Source organism: Rissa tridactyla, chromosome 8 (assembly GCF_028500815.1).
Source record: "Rissa tridactyla isolate bRisTri1 chromosome 8, bRisTri1.patW.cur.20221130, whole genome shotgun sequence".
Taxonomy (NCBI): Eukaryota; Metazoa; Chordata; class Aves; order Charadriiformes; family Laridae; genus Rissa; species Rissa tridactyla.
Genome location: NC_071473.1, coordinates 54,132,609 through 54,151,325, shown reverse-complemented (window position 1 = coordinate 54,151,325; position 18,717 = coordinate 54,132,609). Strand labels below are relative to the sequence as shown.

The 18,717-nt window shown below is 52.5% G+C and overlaps 1 protein-coding gene across 1 annotated transcript; it reads right to left on the bottom strand.

Moving 5' to 3' along the window:
- Nucleotides 1-1,063: 1,063 nt before the first annotated feature.
- On the bottom strand, nt 1,064-18,206 carry IL12RB2 (interleukin 12 receptor subunit beta 2). Its single transcript, XM_054211407.1, has 15 exons — nt 18,146-18,206; nt 16,168-16,482; nt 15,388-15,502; nt 14,504-14,679; nt 14,148-14,284; nt 13,325-13,469; nt 10,230-10,309; nt 7,227-7,443; nt 5,295-5,498; nt 4,575-4,676; nt 4,340-4,495; nt 3,398-3,541; nt 2,230-2,317; nt 1,933-2,032; nt 1,064-1,593 (listed from the first exon to the last, which is right to left on the bottom strand). The coding sequence occupies exons 1-15, from the start codon at nt 18,201-18,203 to the stop codon at nt 1,105-1,107; spliced, it is 2,526 nt and encodes an 841-aa protein (XP_054067382.1). The 5' UTR covers nt 18,204-18,206; the 3' UTR covers nt 1,064-1,104.
- Nucleotides 18,207-18,717: the final 511 nt, after the last annotated feature.

Below are 18,717 nucleotides of genomic sequence, written 5' to 3'. Positions count from 1 at the left end.
TGGCAGGAGCTTGGCGGAGCTGCCGAGGGCCGTCTCCTCGCCGCGTTGGGCAGCAGCTCTTCGCGGCGGAGCCCCGAGGTGGTGGTTGGTACCACAGGAGGGTTTCATCACCAGCTTAACACCACTGCCCAACAGCTGCGCGTGGAGAGCAGCCGCCCGGTCCTGGGCAGGAGGAGGAGGAGGAGGATGCTCCAGGTAAGTTGAGATCCGGATTACCTCATCTCTGGCAGCAACACTTCAGCTTTTATTTTTTTTAAAGACACTTCATTCTGCGTCTAGCTGCAGTGTAGCGCTTGAGCTTGACGGGAGGAAACAACAGGAAACAAATTTCAGGTTTCCAACACTTTTATTTATCTCTACACACATATAGTAAACAAAGTCATTAAATGTGTAACACATACTTCAGACCTGTAATTAGAATACTTCAATAAATGATTTAAATTCTTCCCACTAGCCTATTTGACTTAACTGCCTCCGTGCGCTGCCGGGTCCTTTGATTTCTGGTGGGGATTTCTCCTCCCCTGACCTGATCCAGGACGACACCCTGGCCCCGGCCGAGCTGCCGGCCCCGTCCCTCGGTGCCCACGCGGGCTGGAGCGCCGGCGTCGCTGGGGACAATGCGACCTGGGGGCTGCAGCGTGGAATGCCACCCGTGAAACTCAGCACCGGTGGCTACTGATGTCCCTGTGCTCTGTGGCCAACAGCTGTGCACATCTGGAGGAGCAAAGGCTGCACCCGGGGTCCTGCTGGGGCTGCCACGCCGAGGTCTGACCCTGGAGTAACATCTCGGGTTCCTGGGGTGGACGGAGCCAGGACTGAGGCAGCCCAGGCTGTGTGAAAGCATCCGAGTAATTAATGAACCTCTCCAAAAGGCAGCGCGTTCCTGCGGCCCCGCCATTCCTCATCTTCTGTCTTTAATTCCACCTGGGCGCGCGGGATTGACGAGCTGCTGTGTGGTACAGCACGCTGTGACTCGCGGTGGTGGAAGGCTTGGCCGGTTGGGTGTTTTTTATCTCTTAAAGGTGTCACTGGCTCAACTGAAGCGTGCTGAAATACTTCAGGAAAGTGCAAAAAATCAGGCCGGGCTTATGTCGCCCTGTCCCCCTACCTCGTGAAAGAGCCGCGGTTTATTTTCACAGCATCCAGAGTAAGGTTCCCTTCGTAGGAAAGGACGGGCATCAGAAGAGCCATCGGGAAGATGGGGAGCGGATTGCACTCCAGTTCGGGGTGGTCCCCGGTAGTGCCCGGAACCGGTGGTGGGTACGTGGTGATGGGGTTGGCGATGTACTCGGAAACGGTCTGTGCATGCTCCGTCACCTCCACTGCTATCTTCTGGTAGAGGTCGGGGAGCGGTTGCTCATACGGGTCTCCGTCGGCCGGGCCGGGCAGCGCCTCGTACTCCGGCTCCTGCCCCGAGCCGCTCGCCAGCGGCCAGTGGCTGGTTCCCTGGTGGCCAGTGCTGCCCGAGGGGAGCTGGTCCCCGAGGGCCAGGGGGTCTCTCTTCACAAAGGCTTCCTCTACTTGGCTTGTTTCGGGCTCTTCAAAGCTGGCGGTGCAGGGCGGGAACAGGCTGGAGGGCGAGCTCAGCTCGGCCTGCGGAGGAGACAGCAATAATTAATTATGTGATTGATATCCTGTGACCTCCCGCCCCCGGAATGCAGGCATCCCTCTATGCTAATACTAGTGGGAGCGAAAAATCTGTGCGTTTTTCTGGCATTTAACTTGCTTTATACATCCTACAGTCTAAGAAGATGTGAGAACAGAGCTTATCCTAGCCTAAAATTGTATGAGAACGGGGTTTATCCACTCTCGGAGGCTGCTGGGTTTGCTGCATCAAGAGATGGCTGACTCGCGTGGCTCCGGTCGCTTTTTCTGCTGAAAAAGGTGGGATTAGAAGAAAAGGGGAAGGAAAAAAAAAAAAGTACAATTTACCTTCACAGACACGTAGTTCTTGGCCCACGTGGCGTTGGCGGGGTCGGGAATGGCTTTGCTCTGCCACTGCGGCACAAGCGCGGAGAGGAGCGAGTGCAACCTGCAGGTGGAATAAACGCTCTGTCAGGCCGTATTGTAATCTCGGTGGGTGTTCTTCTTGTCGTTTTGTCACTTATACTCTGAAACCTGTACTCAGAACAGTCCTCGCCGTTCCCCGAGGTGTCCCGAAAGGACGTGACCGTCCCTTCTGATAACAATTCCGCCTTTTGTTGGAACGTAACAGATGGATCCACTCACGCTTTCCTTGCCGGCGGCGCGGAGCAAACACAGGCTGAGAGGAGGAAGAAGCTGCAGGTGAGCACAACAGTCAGCCAGTCCCCAGCACCTGAAACACACAGCACCCATCGTTCACCTTTATTTTTTAAAAGAAAAAAAAATAAATTTGTTTTTTTATGAGCGGTGTTTGCGCTCATAAAACTGATCAAGAGGTTTGGGTTTAAAATCAGGAATGTGGATGGACTGTTGGGGGTAACGGGACTTTATAACACAAAGACGTTTATCAGTGTCTCTTGAGATCCAGCCCGCAACCCAAACCAGGCAACTGCTGACCTCATCCAGGACCCAACCAAACACGGGCGTGCTCCCGGGGTGGTGCACGCAGCAGGGAGCTGTTAAGGAGAAAAGGCCTTACAAAATTCAGTGCATCGTTAGTAAACTCTCAGCGACTTGACTGTTTCTCAGTGAACACCTTGGCTTTGCAGTGCTCGCGCTTAGTTGCTTGAAATGTAACTGTCGCAAAGCCAGATTTTATACCAGGGAATGTTTTTCTTTTAATGTGCCCGGATCGCTTTAATTTCTCCTCCTGCTCCCCTCCGTGGATTTCTCCCACAGTCCCGGGGAGGAACCTGCCTCCCACGCCGCGGAGATGGATTTCCTAACATAGGGGACTTGGGGGCTGACAGCTCATCCAGTGGCACCCCCTGCCCTGGGCAGGGACACCTCCCACCAGCCCAGGTTGCTCCAAGCCCCGTCCAACCTGGCCTTGAACCCCTCCAGGGATGGGGCAGCCACAGCTTCTCTGGGCAACCTGGGCCAGGGGCTCACCGCCCTCACAGCCAACAATTTCTGCCTCACATCTCATCTCAGTCTCCCCTCTTGCAGTGTAAAACCCTTCCCCCTCGTCCCATGGCTCCCCTCCCTGCTCCAGAGTCCCTCCCCAGCTTTCCTGGAGCCCCTTGAGGGCCTGGCAGGGGCTGGAAGGTCTCCCCGGAGCCTTCTCTTCTCCAGGCTGAACCCCCCCAGCTCTCTCAGCCTGTCCTCCCAGCAGAGGGGCTCCAGCCCTCCCAGCAGCTCCGGGGCCTCCTCTGGCCCCGCTCCAACAGGCCAAAGCATTCCCGGTCTGTGGAATACAGGGGGGCCAAGGGCTGGGACTTCTCCTGGCCCCCAGCCCGGCAGAGACGCGTACCTTCCAAGCGGAGGAGCTCGCTGTTGCCCCGGGGCCCCTCTCCGGCGGCGGTGGAGGCCGTGCCCCACAGCGCGTAGTCCTGCCCGGGCTGCAGGTGGGCGATGAGCAGCGAGCGCTGGGCGCTGGCGTTGGAGGTGGACGTGGCTGGAGGGAAGAGAGGGAGAAGGCAATGAAGCGCCTGGCACCCGTTTTTACTGCATTTAACTGGAATGAAGTGGGTTTCCAGTGCTTGGAGCATGGAGAGGTATCTATTAATTTAAATTAACTTCCTTTTCCATATTAGTGAATGCCTGGCAGGGCAATAGAAGACCTTACGCTGTAGGGGTGACCAGGGCAAAGTTGGGACCCCCAGGGTTGCATAGCCTGTCCCCTGGCCGCTGTTGATGTTTCAATCCAAAGGGAGGTTTGTACGGCGGAACTATGAAACACCCGGTAAAAACTGTGGCGCAACTTCCACCTAAAGTTTAAACAGAAGCGTTCCTTGGGTGGAAGGCCGGGCGGACGGGGTGCGAGAGGGCTGGGGCGGGAAAAGCGTTGGGGACGCAGCGGGTGCTGCCTGCCCGGCGCGTCTCTGTCGTGCAGGGCATGCCTTTGGTGGCCGGGGCTTTAGAAAGGCGGTTATTTTACCCCGCCGAGAGTTCTAAGGGCCTTGAAGTGGTTACGACTTCAGAAAATAACTAGAAGAAAAAAAAAAAAAAAAAACGAAAACGGGGAAAAAATCTGATAGTTCCACATTCAAAATAAGTTAGCGTCATCTGGCCCGAAGCTGGAAGCCCTGAACGCGTGGTGCTGGTGATGGGCAGCTGTGGCAGAGGGACCTGGCTCTGAATCTTGCTGTGGACCCTCCCGACAGACCGGCTGCCGGGGCTCCCTGACGGCATCTCTCCCTCCCGCCCTCGGCCCTCCACACGCACGTCACCTCGGTCTCCACCAGCTACCCACCGTAGACGGCTGGGGCTCCCTCCCTCTCCTTGTCCTGCAGGTATATACGGTACCCCGTGATGCAGCCCCTTTGGTGGCGGGCAGGGATCGCCTCCCATGAAACCAAGATGCCGTTTGCCCGCGGTGTGGCGTACACCTGGGGCCCAGCCGACGGCGCTGCAAAACGTAAGGCTGGCTGTTAAAGCTGAGCTTAAGTCGGCTTAAAAATATCTGGAAGAGCCTTGCCATGGTTTACCTTCTGCTCTTGAGTATCCCCTAACGGATGCCCCTTGTCCAGCTCTGCCCCGATAGAGAGCAAACACGCTGATCTGGTAGCACACGTTATCTTTTATGTGCTCTAAAGGAAGAGATTAAAAGAGGGGGATAGTTATGGGTGGAAGTATTTACAGTCATGGCTAAGGTGTTTACATTAGCTGCTTAGATCTCAGATGAATATGCTGATTATTAACATATCTTTCATAAAGAAGGAAAAAAAATGCTTCTCTCTGATCTCCTATTCAGCTTGGCAGAGCCTTACTGTGCGTTAAGCAAGTGATGTTTGCACTTAGAAGGGGGAAATCCTTCATTTCCTCATGAAGCAACAGCTGCCGGCGGCTCCGTTCCCTTCCCGGGGAAACATGGGACCACGGTGTGCTCCAGGGGAGGGCGGGAGGGGAATAGCCGTGACCCAGCTTATTGCAGGGATCACAGCATGGTTTGGGTTGGAAGGGACCTTAAAGGCCACCCAGTGGCACCCCCTGCCCTGGGCAGGGACACCTCCCACCAGCCCAGGTTGCTCCAAGCCCCGTCCAACCTGGCCTTGAACCCCTCCAGGGATGGGGCAGCCACAGCTTCTCTGGGCAACCTCCTATCCAGAAAGCTCTAAATGCCGTCTTTTCTTACTAGTAAAAACTAGAATCTGACTTGTTCCTTAAAAAGCTTTCAAAACGAAACGGTGCCCCGAGGTGGCGGTTACCTGTGATGACCGTGGACAGGTTGGACGGCAGCAGCTTCACCCAGGCGGGACGGGGCTCCCGGTGCCCGTCCCTCCCCGGCTCTGCCCACTCCACCACGTACCCCCCGAGCGACGCCGACGCCGGGCCCGCGGGCGGCTTCCAGCTGACCAGGATGCTGCTGTTCCCCATGGCCACGGCGGAGACCTCCTGAGGAGCAGGTAGATCTTACAGGGGAGAAAGGGAAAAGACACCGTCAGCACAAACTTCCCTAAACCTCCAGTGCGCTGGGGGAGTTTGATATAGGGCTTTTACTGTGCCTCATCCCGTTTGGCGTCGTGGAATGTTATAAAAATAAGCTGCCATTGAAAGAGGAGGCCTTTACACAAAGGTGATGTCTCTGCTGATGGGAAGAGCGCCGCGTTCTCGGCTTGTCTCGTGGTGCAGGAGTTTGAACACGCGCGGTTTTGCTTGTTCATACCGTCCCCGAGCCCTGAGAAGCCGCTGTCACGGCACCTACCAGCGCTGGTGACAGAGCCACCAGCACGCGTCGGATCCACAAGACCAAAGCTCTTGCTTTCACAGCTAGGGCTTCTTGCGGGAGAAAACGTTGGGAAAGTCACCAAATTTCCTTTGGTGGTATAAAAACACCGCCTTTACTGAGGGGTTTTGCCGACCAATACAACTGAACTGAGCCCAGCAAGCCGTTGGTGTCCTGCTGCCTCCAGATAATCAGACACCAGTGGTATCTCTGCACCAATCCTGTCTCTACCTAACGAAGGGCTCCCGTAACGAAGGCCGTCCGCAAGCCGAGGAGCCGCAGCCGAAGGAGGAGAGCATCCCGCTGGTGTGGGATGCAGCACTGGGAAGAACCGGGGAAAAAACATCGCTGGTTTGCAGAAGTTACAGCAGGACAAGGGCAAATAAAAAAACTGCCTCTTTGAGCAAAGCACCCGAGACCACGCGGCTCCGTCGTGGCTGGTACCGGCACAGAAAATTCGGGGAACTCTCGTTAATTTTGCCGCGTGGGTACAACAGAGGGCAATGTCACAGGAGATAAAGCTTGCGTGACTTCCTCTCACCAACACCTTCCCTTCAGTCCTGCCACTTCTCTCATGCAAAAAAAGAACCCAACCAAACCAAAAACGCTTCTTTTTTTGGCACGGTTCATTTTCTGCTGTGTCAGGTGCCTGGGCAGTGGGCAGCGTGGCTCACGCCGGCCTCGGCAGAAGGGGCTGAGGTGAAGATGCAGCAGCACTAATGTGGGACAACTTAAGGTGTCATGAAACGGCACCCCTGCCCACATGGAAAACTGGACCTGCAGGTCCCTGAAGGTTCCTTGAGATGGACCTCGATGAGCAACAAGGTAGTGGGACCTCCACACCTCCGTGGTGTGTAGCACAATGTAGAGCACTGGTGTTATCCCCAGTGGTCCAGAGCCAGCACAGAATCCCAGGCTGGCAGGGGTTGGAACGGACCTCTGGAGATCATCCAGTCCAACCCCCTGCCAGAGCAGGGTCACCCAGAGCAGGTGGCACAGGAACGCGTCCAGGCGGGTTTGAATGTCTCCAGAGACGGAGACTCCACCACCTCTCTGGGCAGCCTGTGCCAGGGCTCTGCCACCCTCAAAGGAAAGAAGTTCCTCCTCACGTTGAGATGGAACCTTGTATGGTCAAGTTTGTGCCCGTTACCCCTTGTCCTGTCCCCGGGCACCACTGAGAAGAGCCTGGCCCCATCCTCCTGACACCCACCCTTGAAGTATTTATAAGTGTTGATAAGGTCCCCCCTCAGCCGTCTTTTTTCCAGACTGAAGAGACCCAAATCCCTCAGCCTTTCTCTGTAAGAGAGGTGTTCCAGTCCCCTCAGCATCTTGGCAGCCCTTTGCTGCACCCTCTCCAGCAGTTCCCTGTCCTTCTTGAACCGGGGACCCCAGCGCTGGACACAGAAGCCCTTACCCTGGGTGTCCAGGTTGGTCACAATGGATGTGGGGGGGGACCTGCCCCTTGAGTTCTCAGCGGTGACCGTGATCTTGTAGCCCACCCTCGGCGTGACTCGGGCGTAGCCGGTTTGGTGGGTGAGGTGGGCTTCTGCCGGGGGGCTCCGCTGGCCCAGGGCTTCGAAGGTCACTCTGTACCGGAGGATTTTCCCTCTCGCCTCCGACTTGCTCAAAGCCTGCGAGGAAAGTCCATTTGTTATTCTCTGCCTCATCTGCTGAGCGAAGCCCGTGGAAAGCTGGTGGCACCGCGCCGGAGCCTGGCAGCCGGGGATGGCTTTTGGAGCATCCCCCTCACCCGGGTGCTCAACCCGCCCCGTTTAAGCGAGCAGCTTTCACTCAAAGGTAATTTTTTTTCTCTTCCTTTTCTGTTCTAATAATAAAGAGGGTTTGTTTTTTTTTTTTAATTTAACTTGAGATCTGTTGGCCCGAAGCACAGCTAACGCGCGGTGAACGTGGCATAGTTTCCACACGGGTGCCAACCTAAGAATACACGCTCGTAAGTGAACACGCACTTTTATTGCTAAAAATAAAACCTTTTTTCCTAAAGGAAGCCTAGTGTCCTGGCTGCAGAATTTCCCTTTTCCACCATGATTTGTGTAAAACCTCTACCAGCTAACCGCCTATTCTGATTGTTGCTGCCGCCCAGCCCTGTGATCCATGCGTTCCCTTCCCAAGCCTTATCCCAGCTCCATCACTGCTCTGCTCCGGAGAACCCGGGGCATCCAGCTGCACGAAATGCCTTGATTCCCTAACGGTAGGGCCAAGAGCGTGTGTTCACCCGAGAGTGTCTCTTAAGGCTGCGTATCTTTATTTCTTATTTATTTTTCCTCTTTAATTCCAGTTTAGTGGAGCCCTTTTGCTGGGAGCTGCCGGTTTTCGGAGCAGCGGCATAACGGCCGCTGCCTTGAGTCTGGATTTGAGCCGTGCTTTTAAAAAGGTGGTGTGGGGGGTGGAACAAAAGCGTATTAACTGCACGCCTGGATGTGTAAAAATGAGCGATTTTTTGAGTTGGGGGGGGGGAAAAAATCCGGATTTTTACCTAAAGCCGTGGAAACGAATTATTTAAATTCAAGGACGTAGACGCCGCGTCGTCTCGGAGGCGTGAGGCTGGGCTGTCCCCTCGAACGCCTCTGGCTGGTTTTTCCAGCCCGGGCGGCTGCAGTCGTGCTCTCGGTGTCACGGTTTCCTGCAGTTCCGATACACCCAGCCCCTTTTGTTTGGCGGGTAGGTTTTGTCGTAACAAAACCCTTTCCCCCCGCCAAAAAAAAAATAAAAAAACAAAAAGGAAGATGGGGGGAGGGGGAAAACTACTTTTAAAAATCGTAAAATATGTGCAGTTTCTCGGGACAAACCCTGGAAGCCTGCTGGAATTAAACTGGCGATGCTTTCCTTGAGGATTAGGGTGAAAATACGACAACAAGCGGCGGCAGGGCGTCGTGCTGAGTCTGAGGCTTTTGCTTTGTCGCTGTTGTGAAAACTCAAAAAAAAAAAGAAAAAAGCGGCGTGTTGCCCCCGTTCTATGAATGGTGCCGCAGGAAGTCCGCTTCGATACAGAGAGCGTCGCCCGTTTGCTGCCGTAAGGTAAAGGGCTTCAAGTTAAATGTTTTAAAGCCGCAAGCGCTGGAGTCGCGTAACGACAGGAGAGTTTCTGCTTTCACTCGCAGCCTGTCGGTGTGGGGAGAAGACAGAGCAGTAACGGGAACGTCAGCGAGAGACCGCAAGCTGGAAGTCAGAGATAATTCATGCTTCAAAAATAAAATAAAAAAAAAAAAAAAAAATCTTAAAAAAAAAAATTTAAATAATCTTATTGGCTTCAAAATAAAACCACTCCAGCGAAACACCCCACAATCCAAAAAAAAAATTCCTCTTGGACCTGGCTTTAAGGGTTGATCCGGTAATACTGGGGAAGGCTGGCACCAGTAACGGGGCTCGGTTTCACTGGGGATGCTGGGATAGCAGACCTGGCGTAAGACTTCTCCCCTCAGCAGGGGGGTAACGTGGCATTTTTACCCTACGGCCGGGTTTTAATCGGAATTCTCTTTGAAATTTCCCTGGCAGGGTCTCAGCTCGCAGGAGCCGTTGCTCAGCAGACCCAAACAACCGAACGTTTGTCGACTATGAGTTTGCCCAGTTTGAGGTCTGCGGATTTGCTGTTGGCAAACCCTTTTGCCTGCGCTTTACCCACCCCCTGCTCCGCACCCGGAGACAAAACCAATTCCTTCCTGCGCTGCGGTGTGACAAGAGCCTCGTCCCACCGTCCAGCCCCACAGCAGGGACATGGGCAGGACCCTTCCCGTTGCCCAATCTACGTCCAGCTCTTCAGTTTTTGAGAGTTTGGTCACCTTGAAGGACTACGACAATAAATTGCCTCTTCTGCCTCCCTGATTCTTCATCTCTCTGTCCTTCACATAAGCAAAGCAGAGCAGAACCACCCCTGAAGGAAGCTCATATCCCAAAGCGGGCAAAGAAGGTACGTGCGTATGGAGAACGTGGGCCGCAGTGTCCTCCTGGCCTCCCAGAACTCCTCTCCTGACCGCCTGTGGCAACCACGGCAAACAGCAGCGAGGCAGGGAACCAGGAGAGGGAGATATTAATTAGAAAACAAATTAGGAAGTCCGTAAGGTTGTTATCTTTAGAGGTATCACCAGGGACATAGTTCTCCTAGTGGAAAGGAGGAGGGAAGGTGATGTGATGTGCTGGGAAAGTGAAGGTGACGGGATGTGCTGGGAACTTGTTATGTTTCCAGCACAACAACATTTGGGGAACGGCAAGAGGGAAATTGTAGGTAGAAAAGAGCTGCTGACGCTCCCAGGGGAGACAAGCCTTGGGTAGCAGAGCTGGTCCACGTCCCCGTCACCGGGCGCTGGTAAAGCCCTGTGCTCTCCTTGGGTTTGGTCCTTTCCTGCCGACGCAGAAACCAGAGCTCCTCCTCACCTGCTCAGGGTTCACCTAAACAACTTACCTTCCAAAAAAGAGAGATGTTCTGCCTCTGGGAGTCCACGTCCTGCTGCCGGTACCAGATGTCCAGGAGCCCGGTGGGCGCTGGTGCGGAAGGAAAAGGTGAGTGGAATTAATGGCTGTGTTTTGAAGCAAACAAACAAGATGTTGAATAAGCGGAGGAGGTAAAAATCCTGAGACAGTGAAAACTTAAGGTTTAAAAAGCCTCTGAAATGGTGCAGGATGTAACAGCCTGTACTTGCTGGTGTAGCTGGAGTTCAGCTGGGTGGATGGTGGAGCTTACGAAGAGAACATGCCAAAAACCCAAGAGAAGGTTTTGCTCTGTTGGTGATTTTATCCTGCCCTCGGGAATCGGGATGGCTCCCAAGGAAGCCTACACAGTATTAGCTCTCGTCTTTCATAGAAGTTGAGTCTAATTAAGGTCCTTGGGGTTGGCTACATCAATCCTAAAACAAGGGGCAGCCTCAGGTGACAGGGTTTGTTGGATCTGTAGGATTTTGCTCCCTGGCCCTAGGCAATCAATGTCTTTAACAGGTAGCCGGGTAGGACCTTGTCAGAGGGAGCTTAAAACCCTCATTCTTACCACGATTCTCCTTACAGTCACAGAGTGACTGGAAACCCTTGATGTTTTGAATAAACCTCCCAAAATAACATTAAAGCAAAGTTCTGGCTGCAGAAAGGAGTGAACAATGTGCTCCAGCAGTTCGGAATCACAGGCACGTAAAGAAAGCCGATGTGACAAAAAGGGAACAAAGCTTGGTTCCTCAAGGTTCCTGACCAAAATAAACCCATCAAATTCAAATAATAATTGATTCTAATAACCTGAGCAGCAGGCAGCTGTTGGACAAACCCAGCCGGAATGGGGCTGCCTGCTATTTGCTAAGTTCAAAGGGAGAAACAATCCTTGGTGCCAGCAATGTTAGGAGCTATTTGTCCTGTATTTAACTGCAAATAGTGACTGTAAAAGAAACAAGAAGCGGGACCCACAGAAGCAATAAAACCAGGGCCCACTCGCTGGGAGGGAGGGAGGAAGGGGGCCAGCTCAAAGCAGGAAAAAATAAAATATAGGACTGCATCTGTTGGACTCCAGCCTGGATTTTAAAGTTCATTTCACACCTGAATCACACAAATTGGCTGGGGGAAGGGAAAAAAAACAACAAAAGCTCACGTATGAACAGTGCTTGCATAAAGCAAGTTTTGTGGCAGGTCAAGCTTAGAGAAACAGGAAAAGCGTTATCTCATTGAAGAGGTGTGCTCCTGAACGTGCAAAAGGCCAAACTCATCTGTAGAATCATAGAATCGCAGCATGGTTTGGGTTGGAAGGGACCTTAAAGGCCATCCAGTGGCACCCCCTGCCCTGGGCAGGGACACCTCCCACCAGCCCAGGTTGCTCCAAGCGCCGTCCAACCTGGCCTTGAACCCCTCCAGGGATGGGGCAGCCACAGCTTCTCTGGGCAACCTGGGCCAGCGGCTCACCACCCTCAGAGTGAAAAATTTCTTCCTGAGATCTTATCTAAATCTCCCCTCTACAGTTTGAAGGCATTACCCCTTGTCCTATCGCTACATGCTCTTGTAAAAAAATCCCTCTCCAGCTTTCTTGTAGGCCCTGTTCAGATACCACAAAACTGTTCTAAGGTCCCCCCGGAGCCTTCTCTTCTCCAGGCTGAACCCCCCCAGCTCTCTCAGCCTGTCCCCACAGCAGAGGGGCTCCGGGGCCTCCTCTGGAAGCTGGAACTTCAGCTGCTTCAAAGAAGACCAGCCGTGGTGTACCCAGAGCTTCTCGTTTGCAACCTCCCCCTGCTGTCACCATTCTGGGGACAGAAAATGCTCCTTGGTTATCTGAAAAGTTTCTCATTTTATAGCAGTGGCTGTGGAGAGGGGTGGTGACCACAAATGCCGTAGCAAGCCAGGGTGCAGCGAGAAGGTTGAGAAAACTGTTGAGAGGAAGGTGGGGGAGGGAAGGAAAAGTTCACACCTTTTGCATCAATCAATGCTTCTTACAGAAACTGATGCTGTCAGTAGTGGTAAATAGCATGAGTAATAATGGCACCAGCCTGAAGAGCTTATAGTAATTCACAAAAAAGAGCAATGAAAGCCAAGTAGGAGATGAAAGGAGGGGATGCCAGAGCAGCTGACACATCTTTGTTGAAACACAAACTTCTGAGAAGCTTTCTTCTCTCGTAAGAGCTGCAACTTTTGCAGCATGTGAGTTTGTGCAGCTCAGGGTGAAGGCAGGCAGGCAGGTCCGGCCAAGGCAGCCAAAATGAACGGTGGCAGGAGCTAAATGGGATTGCCCTCAGGTTGCTGCCGCGTGTCCTTAGAGTCTGCTCTTTGCTCACCAAATTCCTGGTGGGAATCTCTCTCTCCCGAACGCCTGGCCGGGTTGTGCTCTGCTGAGGCTTCCCAGGTCTCCAGCCGCTCCACGGCATGGTGGAGGCATCACCGAGGGAGACAATTTCTCTACTTGGGAAAAGATGACTTGGCAAAATTAAACTCTTTTGTTAAAACCTGCCAGCGTCAGCAGAACGGAGAGAGTCCAGGCAGTTTCCTGGCCAATTCACCCAACTTCTCAGCAAATTTTTGGGCGAGCTCAAGGACCCACAGCTTCTCACCCAAGCCGTGGTTTATCAGCACCAAAGGGTGAGGTGGCAGCCGTCCCAACCTGAGCATGGGGTTGTTGCAGGAATGCAGTAAAATGCTTAGATATCAACCAATACAGAAGGTTTTTCTTCCCCTGGCTGAGCTGCACAAACCCTCTCTGCCTTCTCCACCTGTGCCACGATGCGGCAGGCCACTACGGCTCCAGGCAACATGGGAAAAATTCCCCCAACCTTCAACATCAAAAAAAAAAAAAAAAAATCCTTCAGACCTTCTCAGTGAACTCTCGAAATTCCTGTTTTACAAGAAACTTGGGCAGCTTCAGTTTTTGTTCATTAAAACGGCAATCCTCTTCCAGAAGTTACTCGCCCTTTGGCTCTGCGTCTGGATCTACGGAGACGCTGCAAACCAACCGGCAAATACCCGGCAGCGTTTTAACTTCGTCAGCCGAAGTTTCCCCTGGTAGGCAGAGGTTAGACACAGGGTTAGTGCAGGAGGTACCTGCTTCTGGAGTCCGGGTCTGGTAGGTCCGCCAGTTGCTCCACAGTCCTCGCTCGGGGTGAATTTTACAGCTGACCTGGAACTCGTAGGCTGTGTGAGGCTTCAGACCATAAAGAGCGCATTTCTCACTGCTTAAGCTTTCAACCTTTAGCGAAGGAAAAGGACATATGATGTTAAACTCATGAGGAAATAGAGGTTGAAGGCAGCGACAGGCTGAATCGCTAATGCCCAAAGGAAGCCCGGCCAGCCAAAACGCATCTTTAAAAACCAACGAGGAAACCCCTCACCCGGGGCAACTTTAATAACTCGAAGAACGACGCAACGAATCGTCAGGCTCGCGGTTCTTCCGCAGAAAAATCCCTCATTGAATTATGTGACGATAACAGATTTTTCCGTTCACGCGTTTTACTCAACTTCAAGCCACACATTTCTTCTACCGTTTAAAATAAGAGCGAAGATTTCCAATCGGCACAGGGGAAGGCACAAACATATGGAAATTCTAGCCTGGAGCCACAGGCTACAATGGGCAGGTACGCCCATATTCCAATAAAGTGGTGGGTCAAGCAGAACCTCTGATCCTTCAGTACATCACACAGACACTTGATGTAAGGGGAAATATCCACGCACGTGCGTTTTTACAGGATGAGCGTGTTACCTTCGTTCAGATTTAGACCAATGGTCGGTTTTGACCAGTGGGCAATAGTTTTCCTTAAACGTGGTGTTAAAGAGCAGAGAAAGGCAAATTTGGACAACGGTGATTCTAGTAAGAAATAAGGATATTAAAGCAACCTCCAGGGATGGAAACTGCTCAGAAGAGGGTTACCGTGCTCCAGCTGTGCCTGCTGAGCGGGCGGTATCTCAGCCTGCAGTGCTGCGCCCCAGCTTCGGCGTCCCAGAAAAGGGTGCAGTTGGTCGCCGAATCTCCAAATTCCACCGAAAAGTTGGGAGGATGTGGTTTCACTAGCAGAAAAAAAAAAACAACCAACCAGAAAGAAGCAAACAGCGCTCAGATACGCAGAACAGCTTGGAACTGGGCGGTTGTTACATGGAAAATAGAATTACTGGGTTAGACTTGGTGGATGCTTTTCCCGAGAGGTTTAACCCAGAAAGCACTCAAAAGGTTTTCACCTCTTTCTAAAGGGCTGGGACTAACTGAAAGGCGGTAGATCGTGCATTTACCTATGTCTATTAACATGAACACGAGCGGTTGCGAGAAAGCACTTCCTAGTTTGTTGGAGGCGGCAACCACAAGGGTGTAAGTAGAGTCAAAATTCAGCTTGCTCAGAGCCAACGAGCCAAACCCCTTACTCAAACCTTCTTCTGAAACACAGAAGACATCCGTCCCATTCGATAGCCTGGAACAGAAGGAAAATTCTTGGTTAGTAGTCTCCTCTACACCAAGAAACATAAACCCTGGGTGCGTCGGGACGTGGCTCAGGTCCCCGTACGCTCGTGCTCCTCCAGGTCCCTCGGGGGCTCTTCCAGCATCTCCCCTGCAGGTTGGCTTTAGCTTTCAAGGGAGGACGGCTGCACTGAAAGCCAGGCAGGTCATCTGCCCCTTGAAAGATCTGCTTAAATATGACTGTGGTAGGAAATAATCCTCTAGTCAATTCGGTAGTGAAGGTGTTACACTGCTTTTTCATAGAATTATAGAATCATACAATTCTCTGGGTTGGAAAGGACCTTGCAGATCATCAAGTCCAACCATCAACCCAGCTCTGACAAGTCCACCACTACCCCACGTCCCTCAGCACCACGTCTGCCCGGCTTTTCAATCCCTCCAGGGATGGCGACTCCACCACTGCCCTGGGCAGCCTGGGCCAAGGCTTGACAACACTTTCCGTGAAGAAATTTTCCCCAATATCCATCCTAAACCTCCCCTGGTGCAACTTGAGGCTGGTTCCTCTTGTCCTAGCTCTTGTTACGTGGTTGTTCATAAACCACCTCCTTTGTGTGCTTTGATATGCATAAATATTCAAGAAATGGGATAAAAATTAAAAAAAAAAAACAACTTGAAGATAGAATTATATGTATTAAAGAACCTGCTTTCCTGCGTTACTTACTGTATTACATATGTAGTGCTGATGTGGGTGAGCCTTCCTTTATCCCAGGTGCAGGTGGGATGGCCGTCTGTCCCATGCTGGATACACGACACATTTCTTGGCTCATCTGGAGGATCTTAAACAGATACCTTTATCAGTTTCTTCCTTTTCCTTTTTTTTTTTTTTTTTTTTTAAGAAATGCTAGGTTTGGCTTTTTGATTGTTTTGGGGTTTTTTTAAGAATTTCTAGGCAAAATATTCCAGCTAATACTTTTCATATAGGAAAACAGCTGGGTCTGTGATCTCTGCAGCCCGCTGAGACCTCTGAGGCTTGAGCGAAACTCCGGTGACTTCACAAGGGTGTCAGACCAATACAAGTGCTTAACAGCTCTCCAGATGGGCACCGCAAGCTCGGCTTGAAGCGATCAACCATTATTCTTATTAAAAATAAAAAGAAAAAAGCCAGCACTGCTGCAGCAGATGACCACTGCAACAGCGTCAGCTCATCGGGCTGGAAGAAAATCTAAAATTTAGAATTTTTCTTGCAAGTCCCCAGTGTCCTGGAGAGACTGGTGGGTGTCAGGAGTAGAACAGGAGAGTATGATATTTGCTCTGAGCAGGCAGTTCTACTTAGCATCAATAACAGAGATGCACAGTCCCAGCCAGGAGTATTTTAAATACAAAGAGCCATTAGAAGACAGCACCCTTCCTGGAAAAGGCCACCCACTGCTAGTTTCTGACACACTTCTCGGAGGTACCGGAGGAAACGCCGAAGAACAAGAAATAATTGAATTCTCCTTACTTCCAGATTCTATCTCGATTCCACAAATGAGTTTTATCCCGGATTCACAAACTGTTTTGCACGTAAATGTGTGTTTGCCGTATGTCTGGACTAGAAACTCGGTGCTTACTGCGCTGCCGTAACTCTTAATTAGCTCAGAGCTGTTAAAGAAAATAGCTGTCCTGCAGTGCTGGGCTTTGAGATGGCAGGAGAGGGTGATGCTGGTTCCCCGCCGGACGGGAGAAGCCGGGTTAGCCGTCATGTTCCCTTTGTCACATATTTCTGCAGTGCCACGGGGAAGTTCGCGAGCCGTCACATTGCCTTTAATGCACTCTTCTGCAAGAGAACGGGAAAACCTTTAATCAGGATACATCACGGTTGTACAACACGCTGTGCTGGAGGAAGAGTCTCCCCAAGGTTACAGCACAAGAGTTCCTGCCTCTGGCTGGCAGCTCATGGGGTATTGCCGTGCCTGGTCTTCACCCATGCGATAACTGGGGCCAGAAACCATGGGCTAGCTACTGGGCATCATACAAAAAAGCAGAATTCCAGGCAAAACCAGTCAGAACTCCTTTTTTCATTGTGGTTTAAGGGAACACAGTGTCTCGGTGAGGCAGGGGCAGGCATGGCTCTACTGAAGAGACAAGCGAGATTTTCTCTGACTTGCAGAGACCTCCCCTTGCTCGTTACTCTCTTTTCCAAGTGGCACAGGACAGGCGGGGACAGGAGATCCTGCGCTCAGCGAAGGAGAGCAGACGCTCGCTGGCAGACTCCAGGACACCTGTGCGCTGGGCAAGCAAGCTGAGCAACGGCAGAAGATATGGGAGAATGATGGAGCACCATTTCTGCTGACATGTGAGTTCTGACAGTCTTTGTGGAACCTAACTGTAGGGGTGGTTTCTCATGTGTCACAGCATGGTTTGGGTTGGAAGGGACCTTAAAGCCCACCCAGTGGCACCCCCTGCCCTGGGCAGGGACACCTCCCACCAGCCCAGGCTGCTCCAAGCCCCGGCCAACCTGGCCTTGAACCCCTCCAGGGATGGGGCAGCCACAGCTTCTCTGGGCAACCTGGGCCAGGGGCTCACCCCCCTCACAGCCAACAATTTCTGCCTCACATCTCATCCAAATCTCCCCTCTTGCAGTGGAAAACTGTTCCCCTCGTCCCATGGCTCCCCTCCCTGCTCCAGAGTCCCTCCCCAGCTTTCCTGGAGCCCCTTGAGGGCCTGGCAGGGGCTGGAAGGTCTCCCCGGAGCCTTCTCTTCTCCAGGCTGAACCCCCCCAGCTCTCTCAGCCTGTCCTCCCAGCAGAGGGGCTCCAGCCCTCCCAGCAGCTCCGGGGCCTCCTCTGGCCCCGCTCCAACAGCTCCGTGTCCTTCTGCTGTTGGTGCCCCAGGGCTGGAGGCAGCGCTGCAGGGGGGTCTCCCAGAGCGGAGCAGAGGGGCAGAATCCCCCCCTCGCCCTGCTGCCCACGCTGCTGGGGATGCAGCCCAGGCTGCGGGGGGTTTCTGGGCTGACAGCGCATGTTGCCGGGGCGTGTGGAGCTTCTCACCCACCAACACCCCCAAGTCACCCCCATGAAACCGACAGCTCTACCTCGAGCTAAACCGAATAACCTCCCTGCGTGACGCAGTAGCAGCTGTTTGCTATACCCTGCCTTGAGCACACAAAGGGAAGAGGCTCGTGGTGCTGGTTGTGCACAGACGGAGATGGAGCTGTGCCGAGGGCCGATGCCGTGCCCTGCCCGCAGTCCCTCCCGGAGCCCTGCCAGCCTGCCCAGGGCCATGGCGTGGGGACGAGCAGGACACTCGGCACCAGCAGCAGATCAAGGCGTTCTGACAGAAATCACAGCATAAACCTGATCGACCATCAGATTTTGCTCTCCCTAATAAGAAAGATGTCTACTAGCACACCACACAGAAGCTGAAAAAAACCCAACTAATTAGCCCGAGTGCTTCTTTTAAGTGATAATTGCCATGTAGGAAAAAAAAAAATTGTCTTACCTGCTGCGAAGTGCACCAACAACCAAAGTACTGTAGGCACAATCCATGCAAAGAGCATTTTTCTCCCTACAGAGAAACGAACACCTTTTACCAGTTCCTGAAAAGTAGGAAAATAATTTACACATGTTCATATTTTACAACCTCAGAAAATCCAAACTCCTTATTTCATAAGACTTCTAGGATTAATATTCTCTGCTAACGCTGCTGAGTTGTGACTCTCGAGCCCCTGTACGAAGCAGCGGCCGATTTTTAGCTGGTTCTCCCTCGGGACAGGCAGAGGAGCCGGGGGAATGGCAGGGTACTTTAAAACTCCGTGCTTTAAAACCAGACAATTCTGTGCTTTTAGGAAAATAAATATTTCCTCCCTTCCCTCCCAGATCCCAGAACCAAAGACGTTTCTGTGAAGAAGAACAAACCCTCAGTACCCCTCGTGCTCTTTCTTTCTCCTCAAGCCGTGGTTTCTCCCCAAGCTCTAGTTTCTCCCAAGCCATGGTTTCTCCCAAGCCATGGTTTCTCCCAAGCCATGGTTTCTCCCAAGCTGTGGTTCCTCCTCAGGCTATGGTTTCTCCCCA

Excerpts from the sequence above, each read along its gene's own strand:
- IL12RB2 (XM_054211407.1), bottom strand. The coding sequence starts at position 18,203 with ATGCTCTTTGCATGGATTGTGCCTACAGTACTTTGGTTGTTGGTGCAC. Across the intron at positions 16,483-18,145 it reads GTTGGTGCACTTCGCAGCAG|AAGAGTGCATTAAAGGCAAT; the intron begins GTAAGACAATTT and ends GTTCTCTTGCAG. Across the intron at positions 2,033-2,229 it reads GCGCCGCCGGCAAGGAAAGC|GTTGCACTCGCTCCTCTCCG; the intron begins GTGAGTGGATCC and ends TTCCACCTGCAG.